This window comes from Coffea eugenioides, chromosome 3 (genome assembly GCF_003713205.1).
Source record: "Coffea eugenioides isolate CCC68of chromosome 3, Ceug_1.0, whole genome shotgun sequence".
Classification (NCBI taxonomy): Eukaryota; Viridiplantae; Streptophyta; class Magnoliopsida; order Gentianales; family Rubiaceae; genus Coffea; species Coffea eugenioides.
Window position 1 is genome coordinate 44,921,693 of NC_040037.1, and position 10,619 is coordinate 44,932,311.

At 36.4% G+C, this 10,619-nt stretch overlaps 1 protein-coding gene across 1 annotated transcript; it reads right to left on the minus strand.

Moving 5' to 3' along the window:
- Positions 1-235: 235 nt before the first annotated feature.
- Positions 236-2,245, minus strand: LOC113766739 (L-type lectin-domain containing receptor kinase IV.1-like). The gene has a single exon (XM_027310895.1). It carries the CDS (start codon positions 2,243-2,245, stop codon positions 236-238), a length of 2,010 nt encoding a protein of 669 aa, XP_027166696.1.
- Between the last annotated feature and the right edge of the window lie 8,374 nt (positions 2,246-10,619).

The window sequence follows — 10,619 nt, forward strand, 5'->3', positions numbered from 1 at the left end:
TAACAGAAATGTGAGTCTGATGGAGTGACGAAGAGTTTGTTAGCGAATAGCTTCGAGCCATTTGCTGAGTAGAAAGACGATGAAGAAAGACAGACCAAATACACCATAATATATGCCTCACCTGTCACTGTAATTTACAGAAATAGAAGCTTTGATTTATTTCTACTTCTTGAATCATGAAAGCAGCGAAATTAGCTCCTTAAAGAGTAAAAATATAGAAGAAAAAACTTCCTAGTTACCGACCACATGACAGAACAGATTCTGTTAGAGAAGGTGAACGACCCTTTTCTTCAGAAAATGACAATGACATGGTAATATCATCGAAGCCAAAACCAGTAGCAGAAATGCCCAGAGGTGAAAACTCCGGCAGCGCAGCTGATCTCTCCAAGTACAACAGAACTTGCCGCATACTCGGCCTAGTCCTCGGTTCTGAATGAGAGCACAACAAGCCCAGTTTCAGCACCAATTCTGCTTCCTCCTCCACGTATAGGGTACTCAAATTTTGATCAACTACCTGGAAAATATCACCTGCCCTCCAGCATGAATCTACCCAATCAACCAAAACAACCTTCTCTGCTGGTGCTTCTGGATCTATTGGCCTCCTTCCACAGATAACCTCAAGCAAAAAGGCCCCAAAAGCGTATACATCAGTGCTCGTTGTGGCCTTCCCCGTTCGACTTTGCTCTGGGGCAAGGTACCCGATAGTTCCAACTACGTGGGTGGTTCGAGGGAGACTTCCATGATCATATAGCCTTGCGAGGCCGAAATCTCCTAGTCTTCCATTCAGTTCAGAATCTAACAATACATTACTAGCTTTTACATCTCTATGAATCACCATTTGCTCCCATTCTTCGTGTAGATAGAATAATCCAGACGCTACACCTTTGATGATTCGCAATCGTTGGCTCCAGTTGAGGGTAGACTTTGGTTGGTTGTACAGATAGCTGTCCAGACTACCACTGGACATGAATTCATATACTAAAAGTAGCTCTCCTTTACGCCGACAATAGCCCAATAGCGGTACTAAATTCCGGTGGCGTAAACGTCCAATACTAACGATTTCTGCAATAAATTCTCTCATTCCCTGTCTTGTTTGATGCGATACCTTCTTGACAGCAACTTCCATGTTGTTTGCTGGCAATACTCCTTTGTAGACCTGGCCAAATCCCCCTTCCCCCAATAGCTCCTTCTCTCTAAAACCTTTGGTGGCAATATACAAATCTTTATACTTGATCCTGTGCGGTCCGTAAGCAAGCTCCCAGTCTTCCAGCACTTCTGCAAATTTCCGCTTCCTCCTCAGATAATAAGCAACTCCGAATATTACAATTAACAGCAAAAATATGCAAATTTGCGGCAGTCCCAAGGTAAAAAATTTGGAGACTTTCTTGGAGTGAAGTCTAGGTAGCTTGGGAAGCCGGGAGAGATCTAGGGCTTGCGCAATACCATTCATCTTGAAGCTCCATCCCAGCACAAAATGAGCTGTTCCTGCTGCCAATATACCAGTAGATGCAGAAAAGCCAACATACATGGTTTGCTGCACGAGTGATGAAAGATCATAAGACAAAGACAAAAGAGGAGTATTCGGTTTCACAGCCTTACTTGGAGCTAATGTAACATCGATTCTCTTATCCACCCCATCGTATTCCACCCAAAGTTGCATCAGCTGAGAGCTACCAAGAGTTAAGTTATCGAATGAATTCTTCTCATGTTCATGGTAACCTGCTGGCTTGGATACCGTAGAATTCAAGGAGTTTATGTCAATTCCAACATGGTTGTCATTGATATCGTTGAATTCCTCATTTTGGACGGTGTCAAGCTCCACTGCGAAAACGTGATTATCTGCATTTCCATTGGTGCTTATGTTCAAGAGGCCAAGGAATATTGTGGCAAGCCCTCCTGGAAGGCCTCTTGTTGGTGCAATCACGAAAGCTAATCCATGTCCACTTCGGCCAGAGACTTCAGGCACGATAGCAAACACAAAGTGGGTGGAAAAGGAGAAAGCTGAACTATTAGAATTGTTCTTGAAATTGATGGGATTAGGAAAGAAGGCATGCCCCATTTGTGATTTGGTAAAATTGGTTACTTGTAGGAGGCCACTTTTGGTGACTTCGGCTAATCCATCAAGGCTTAGATTCGAGGACCTAAATCCTTGATAGATGAATCCAACATCATTAGGTGATGAAGCACTAGCAGCTATATGAACTACAAAAGAGGCTAGGACTGTTGTTACTAGCTTGAATGACATGGATACAGCTACGACTTTGTGAGCGAATTGCCAAATCCTTCTAGTTAAGTAGCTTATATGACTTGGGTGCCAACATTGTTGGGATGCTTTAGGCATCTTTAAGAATTAAGACCAGATTTTGATTATATTATAATCTTATTAATACTAGTACTCTTATAGGGAGTATAGAAACTTAATTATTACCATAAGTCAAATAACAAAATATACATGGACATATTTCATTTTTGTAATAGCAACCACTATTGATAAGTATCGTAATACAACAAATCAAACAATTCAAAAGAGGCATCACCACATTTCTGTATTTTTGTTGCATATTAGTGACCAAAATGTTCTTTTTATGTTATTTGAGTTGAATTTTTCAGCTTTTTGGTCAATTTTTTGTGCTCTTTTCTGCTATTCATGGTTATTTCTCAGTATTAGTGCCTTTTGTTTTTCGTTTTAATGATGCCTTGTAAATAAATCATAATGCTATTTCACTTATAACACTATCTTTCAAGTTTGGCGCTAAGTTTTATTCATTGAAATTCTGGTGCACAGATTTTGAATTTCCTGATAGATTTATTCTGATTGGTTGAGCCTATTTGTATATTTTATTGATTACATACTTTATGAATTAAAGTTTATATGATTAATGATTGTCAACTATTATGATTTTTATTTATTATTTAATACCGAAACTAATGAGGAAGTTGTATATGTTTCCATTCACATTTGTAGTACTCTTTAAACTTTTATTTTTTAGTAATAGTGAGATTAGGAAGTGGAGAGGGAGGTGGTGCATTTGATTGCTAAATCTTTAACTTTTGGACTCTAAATCTTAGCCACTAAATAAAAATCTTCTTGACCAGAAGTATTCTTTGAACTTTTTTTTTTTTTTTTTTGAATTTGGATATTTTTGTAAAAAAAAAATTTGTTCTTTCCTTTTTTTTTTTGGTTTAATGAACTAATCCCATAACTCAGATGGACGTTTCATTTTTATAGTGGTTACCATGACTGATATATTTATTATTATTATTTTTTTTTTGCAAAAAAATTACAGACCCATGCACAAGCTATATCGATTATTAGTGAGATGAAAAATAGAGAGGACGGTAGTTTTGGTGTCACCAAAAATTGAGATCAGATTTTTCTTACATTCTTAACCAATTAACTCATGGTAATTTTATAAGAGTATGGATATTCAATCAGGCTGAAAAAATCCTTGTGATATTCTACTCCAAAGTCAGATTATTTTCGTGGGAAAATTTCTTTCGTCATATCAAATGTTGAAAAAAGACCCATTCCCCAACTTATTATGACATAAGTTGGCACCTCAATCTTGTTAAATTCCCGTTAATTTGTAGCAAAAAAAAATTGTGAATGGAAAAGAAATTGAATATTCCAATTTAATAATTTTGTTCGATCGGGAGCATGCCTACAACATTTCTTCTCTTGGGCCTCTCCAAATTATCATTGCTCTTCATCAATTACTTTTATCTGAACACCATTGAATCTGCATAAAATCCTCTGTCCTATTTTCCCCTCTGTGGACAAAAAAACCTTGAGTGCTATTAAACTATTCTTGTGTTTACTTTTGATCACTGAACTATTTTTAGTCCCAATTCAATCACTCATGGATATTTCGTTGGATTTTCTTGTTAATCTATAAAATAAACTAAACATGCACAATTCACGTGCTAAAATTTAAGGGTAAATATGTCTACTAAGCTTCTTGACCCAAAGACAAAAAATTAGAATAGCCACTAAACTGTCTACTTGTACACTTTTAATCACTTAATTATTTTTTCATACAAAATGGCCACTAAATTATATATATATATATATATATATGATCATTTTGTCTAAATTCAGTGTTAACCCTAAAACATAATGAGTTGCACATACATTGAACAAACTAAAGGCTATAGGTGAATTCGTCCAAATAAACGAGGCAAAATGTTAAACAATCATTAAACTATACAAACAATATACGTTTAGCGATCTTTCATTCAAATTGGCTATGCAACTCACCGAAATATTATATTAGCAATTTTTCATTCAAATTTTGCCATTAGATATGCTATTTTCATTTAATTTCATGGTTCTTGAAAATAATTCACAAGAATTTGAGCATATAATTCAGATATTTTGTTAAAACTTATAAATTAGAATCTATTAAAGCAACTTTTATAGATTCTAAATTTTATTTTTTTGTTAATTAAAAAATAAAGCTCTAGATGGACAAAAAATACATTAAAGATTGACCTTACAAAGTTGCCCTGGTTTTTTTGGTTTACGAAATGCACATGGAGTTTATTCCATTAGCATTAATAGCAAAATTTGATGGAATGACCAATTAGTATACTGATTTGGGGGTTTAGTGACTACATTAAAACAAAAAAATTTGAGTGGCCAAAAGTGTATGAGCAGAACAGTTTAATGGGTGCCAGGATTTTTAGATTTGGGTCAAAATTTTCGGTTGACATATTTATCCTTAGATTTTGGGATGTGAGATGTGTGTATTCAGTTTATTTTGTAGATCAAAAGCAAAATTTGACGAAATGATTATAAATGTATTGATTAGTTAGTTAAGTAACTGAATTGAGATGAAAAATAGTTTAGTAGTCAAAAGTTGGTGAAAAAAAAAAAGTTTAACAGACAGCAAGATTTTTTGGGCGTTCCTTAAGTTTCCTTTACCAGAAGTTGCGGCGAGGCAATAGTTGTTTAGCAGACGTCGTTATGTTCTCAATTTTTTAGCAAGCCAATAAGTCAAAAACAAAGCTTTGATTTTGTCGGTCTTCGACTCGAAGCCAATTTATTTCACTTTTAAAATTTTTAAAAAATGAATAGCAACTGCCAAAAAAAATTCTTTTTATCTTTTTGCTCTTAAAAAAAAAGAAAGAACGAGAAATGTAATGCAAGTCCCAATTTAAAGAAGAAAAAAATGGAAATAATTGGAAAAAACACAAGAGCCATTGCATGAAAGAAGATGAGGAGCGAAAGAGATGAGAGATGTTTTAATTGTTAAAAAGGAAAAAATAGAGAGGTGTTTTAATTGCTAAAAAACACACAAACTATTTCTTTTTTTTTTTTTGACTCACCAGCTTGTTAAGATGCCGAGGTACATAACAGAGATAGAGTGATGTTTTAACCGTTTGAACACGTGACGGATTTTGGTGTAGGTGACGGCTGCAGAGTCTCTTTTTTATTTTTGGATGAAAAGCAAATTTTATTAACAAATTGTTGAAAATCATTCATCACGGTTTACTTTATATCTCTATCCTAGTGGCAGTTTAAACATGCACTTGAAATAATAGATTTACAATATAACAATAGATATAGGAGATCTGAATGATTTTGAACAAACATGAAAAATATGAAAAATTTTGAAATTGCCTTATAATAAGATAAATCGTTGCATCTTCTTTCTGTGTATGTTTCAATCACCACATCTACTAATTAATAGTCTCAAGCTATGTTTTCAGAACCGGACCGGATATCGACTCGGTCGAGCTCAGGGGTCAGGGGTCAATGGGTTCAACCGGGTTCGATAGGGGTTGAACCGGATGACGTCATAAATAAAATTTATTTAAAAATTAAAATATTATATGTAAAATACTTAATAACATGTTAATATTAATAAAGGTATATTCATATATATATTTCAAATATATTTAATAAGAAAATACAAATAAATTAGAGCAATCAAGTAGCAATTTATATTATTGAATAAGCATTAACAAGTTTAGAATTAAAATTATGGACTTAATTGAAAAATAACACCAAACTTTAAGATAACATTTATAAAGTATGAAATATTTGAGATATGTTAATAATTTTTAACAACTTAAGGATTAAAACATCATATTAAAAATATTCTGCCCTTTCAAAAAAAAAAAAAAAAAAAAAAAAAAAAAAAAAAAAAAAAAAAAAGAGTCCGGGTTCATTTTTCCGGTCAAACCCGGGTCAAAACCCCGGTCAAACCCGGGTTTTGACCTGGTTTGACCGAGTTGTTGATTTCCCGGTTTTTAAGATTAACTCGGACCGGTCAACTGGCCGGTTCTCGGTTCGACCGGTCGAACCGGCCGGTCCGGTCCGAGTTTTAAAACAGAGGTCTCAAGTTCCAATAATGATGATGAGATCTATGAAGATAAACCCAAAACCCAAAAAAAAATTCAAAGCTGACAAATAATTCAGAAATAAATTTGGATCAAGCAACAAAATAAGGATAAAAACAAAAAAAAATTCACTGTCACTAAAAAATTTAGGAGAGAATTTATCAAAAAAATACAATAAAACAAAATCCATGAGAGGGAGACCATGGTGATCTCTTTCTCGAGGAGGAAGGCCCCCTGAGAAAATAAAAAGAAGTAGGGAGAAATTGAAGGAAAGGAGAGGCATTTGGTCAATGACATTGTTCACCCATAGGCATGCTAATAAATTGCTATCCAGTAAAAGATTGTCAATTGTCTAAATCAATTGATGTGATTTGTTTATTGTCAAAGTAAATATTTTCAAATTACCTGTAGGCACATGTCTCACATACATTGGAATAGTTAATTTTAAGTGATATTTCTCCCAATCGTAAGCTTGATTGGTTTGGCCAGTAAAATAGAGTTCAGTAGCTAGTCCATTTAAACTCTTCCACGCCACTTTCCATGCGACTTAGACTAGTCATACACATGAACCTTTAATTACAAGTACAAAGAGATAAAAATTAGGATTTTCTAGGGAAGTGATGGGTTGGATGGTTCAAATGATCGAGTGTAAATAAGAGATTCTGAATTCACCTTACATTATAATAAAAAATTAGGATTTTCTATTCCTGCATTCATATGGATCATTGTGTGAAATCAAACATCATACCAAATTGAATTAATCCCTGTATAAGGAATAAAATACTTCTATTTGGGGAAGTGATATTTGTAAATTTGGGATGAGTAGGAGGCGAGATAACAAAATTTTGGACTTATTTACCTGTGCTAATAAAATAGTGCTATATTTTAATAACTATATCACCCTAATTTCTCTCGAGAATACAATCAAAATTTTGAACTAATTTGTCCCTATGAATAAAATAATAAAATTTCAAACTTTGATCATACTAATAACAATACTAAGTTTTGGAAACCTAAGACTTCAGATTCTTGAGATTTCAACGTTAGCTACTCTAAAAAAAAAAAACATGTACTGGATACAAAACACCTACAGGAAAGAAAATTAGGGCAGTCGCCACCTCCGACGGCCTCAATGGCAGCCTCTTGGCCGCCTGACCCAAGCCAGGTGGAGAGTCCTCCTCATGGAAAGTCCTTCGCCAACATCCTGGCTGGACAACCGAGCTCTTCTGCTCCTGATGTTGGGCATCTTGGCTCACATAGGGGAGAACCAGCCTTGCTGCTTACCCGGGAAGAACTCTCATTACTGACCACACCGTTTCAGAACGCATTAGTGCGAAGGTTTGCACTTGGTAGACCACCAATGGAAGATGTCCGTAAATTTTTCACCTCTCTTGGGCTCAAGGGGGACTACCTAGTGGGGCTTCTGGATTCCAACCATGGTCTGATACGGCCTTCTAGGGAGGAGGACTATACACACCTCTTTGTGCGCCGCACTTGGTTTGTTCGCAATTGCCCCATGACGGTTTCGAAGTGGGCAATGGATTTCACCGCAGGGCAGGAAGCTTCAGTTGCTCCCATCTGGGTAAACTTTCCAGGCTTGCCGCTGCCTTTTTTCTACAAGAAAATCTTGTATAAACTGGGATCCTTGCTGGGTAGGCCACTCCAGGTGGATTCCGCGACGTCTAGCCTGAAGCGACCGTCTGTTGCAAGAGTTTTGGTGGAGGTAGACGCAGCAAAGTCCCCCGTCCAGCACCTCTGGATTGGAGATGACTCCCACGGACAGTGGCAACAAGTGCATTACGAAAATTGGCCGGCTTTCTGTCACTTCTGTTGTCGGTTTGGCCACTTAGAGGAGGAATGTTTCAGGAAAAACCCGTCACTCAAACCTGTACGTCCCATTGCTCCCACGAACTATGAGAAACCAACTTATGTACCACTCTCGAAGACGGAGAACAGGGATGGCAAGGCAACAGCGGGGGAAGAGCTCCAGATCGTCCTCGTAGCTAATCAACCTGCCATGCACAGCACTGAGGGAACTGGTGGGGTATTGAACAACCAGATTTCTGATTTAAACCACTCCCCACTTCAAGGTCGCAACACTCCGGAGGCTGCCACCTTAGGGAATAATTCGCAGTTTGTTTTGGATAGTACTAATCCTGATGATCTCCAATCGAATATTGGGCAAAGTCATAAGGGTAAGGACAAGATGTCTAATGTTCAATCTTTGGTTTTACCAAACCTGCAAATGAATAAGCCGCTGGTTATACGGGAGCCTCCAGGGTCTGCTGTGGATCAAAATTTGAGTGGGGATGTATCTCAGATAGGAGAAGCTGCAAAGTCTGCTATTGTCGCAGATCGGTTTGTGGTGCCGGAGCATGGAGCAGATGTTGGGCTGCAGACTTTGACTTCGAATCCACTTGATGGTGGGGAATTCACTGACCCAGAGTTTGAGGATGGCCATTCCATTCATCCAGCTAATGGCGCATTCACAGAGGCTGCATCGGAAGAGAAGGCGATGGAGGCGGGCGACTCCTCACAGCAAGGTAATGGAATTACACCTGATGTGGCAAACGTTGCACTCGCGAAGGTAGACCAAATTCATGACCCACGCGATGTGGTGTTAGTTGGAGACACACCCCTTGTTGGTACAAGTACAACAACAGAAACGAAATCCTTTATGCCTCAAAAGCCATGGTTTAAAAATGTGCCACAATTTAAAGATGTGTTCGACGAGATTATATGGGAGAAATTACATGGTAGGATCCCCCTCGTACATCAAAAGCCTTTTCTTCTTTCAAGTACAACATGCAATGATGACAAAAATGAAGTAGAAAAAGATGATTCACAATGCGAAAAAGACAAAGATCAAGATCAGAACCCAATTCACGAGCAATTTACCCAAGTGATTTCAAAGAAAACGAGGAAGCAGCTTTCAAAAAAAGGTAAAACAATACAAACAGGTCAAGATGTCAAACCAAATTCCCATGCTCGCTCACAATCCCACAAATGTGGGGCACCCTCATGTGGATGATTTCGTTCGGTTGATTTGTTATGTGTTTAGAACTCCAGATTTTTCCAAATGTGCGTATTATTGTTGATCCTTAGCTATCTCTTTTACTTTAACAGAGGTCAGGTTCGGGCCCCCTCTATTTCGCTGTACTCTTTTTCGATATAAATAAATTAAGGGATGGCATCCCGAACCCAATTTGGGGCTTTGCCAAAAAAAAAAAAACTAAGTTTTGGAGTAATTTTCCATATTAATAACAAATAAAAAATTTTGGACTAATTCGAATTAAAATTTTTAGTAATTTTTCCTATTGGTAAAATAACTTAGTTTTGGACTAATTTGCCTCTACTAGTCAAATATACTACCATATTCCTTGATCAATTTTGGTTCATGCTAGTTAAACCTTGTAAACTGAGGTTTTTGCAAGTTCAAACTTGGCCCAAAATAAAAAAAAATTATATGTTGGATCGAGCAAACCACATAAAGCTCACATATGTGGAGGCCAATCTCAATTCGTATCAAGTTCGGATCGAGATTGGACTAATTTAGATTTAACAAGTCAACATTGTATATGCGTGTGTGTATATTTATTTATTAAAGAGTACTTAACGAATCAATACTTTTTGAGCTAGGTTCGTTCAGTTGAAAAAGTTTGAGGCTTAGTTTTATGTGTTGTTTGACTAGGCAAAGCTTTAGCCTAAATATGAGGTTTGATTCAATTGAGTTGAGCCTGAGCTTCACCAAATTCGAAATCCCATAAAAACCCAACCCGAATAATTATTCACATAAATATATATATTATACATAATAATTCCTATAGCTTAATAATTATATATGCTACCAATTTATAGTTTATGTATGTTTATTCAACAATGTGTACTATTAAATACCTAATTACTATTGATTGTGAGCTTGGGTCTAGCCAACTAAGCTTGAATCATTTGTGAGTTGAGTATGAGTGTCATAGTGTTAACTTGAAACCCAAAACCCAAAGCTTCTAATTTTTTATGCCGAGTATGACCGTTCCAAAACCTGACATGTAAAGCCCAAATGATGCCTCTAATTATAGGTCTGGAGTATATTGGTGTATAAACTAATAATTATACTTCATCTATCTCCAATCAAATATATGATGAGACTATTTATTAAAACATCTTTAAAAAGGGTAACATGATTGGTTATTCAAAAATGACTCAACACAAGATGAGTAATTTGAGGATAAGTAGTCCATCTGATCCAGTCAATGAGCAAAACGCAGACCCAAAGA

Excerpts from the sequence above, each read along its gene's own strand:
- LOC113766739 (XM_027310895.1), bottom strand. The coding sequence starts at position 2,245 with ATGTCATTCAAGCTAGTAACAACAGTCCTAGCCTCTTTTGTAGTTCAT.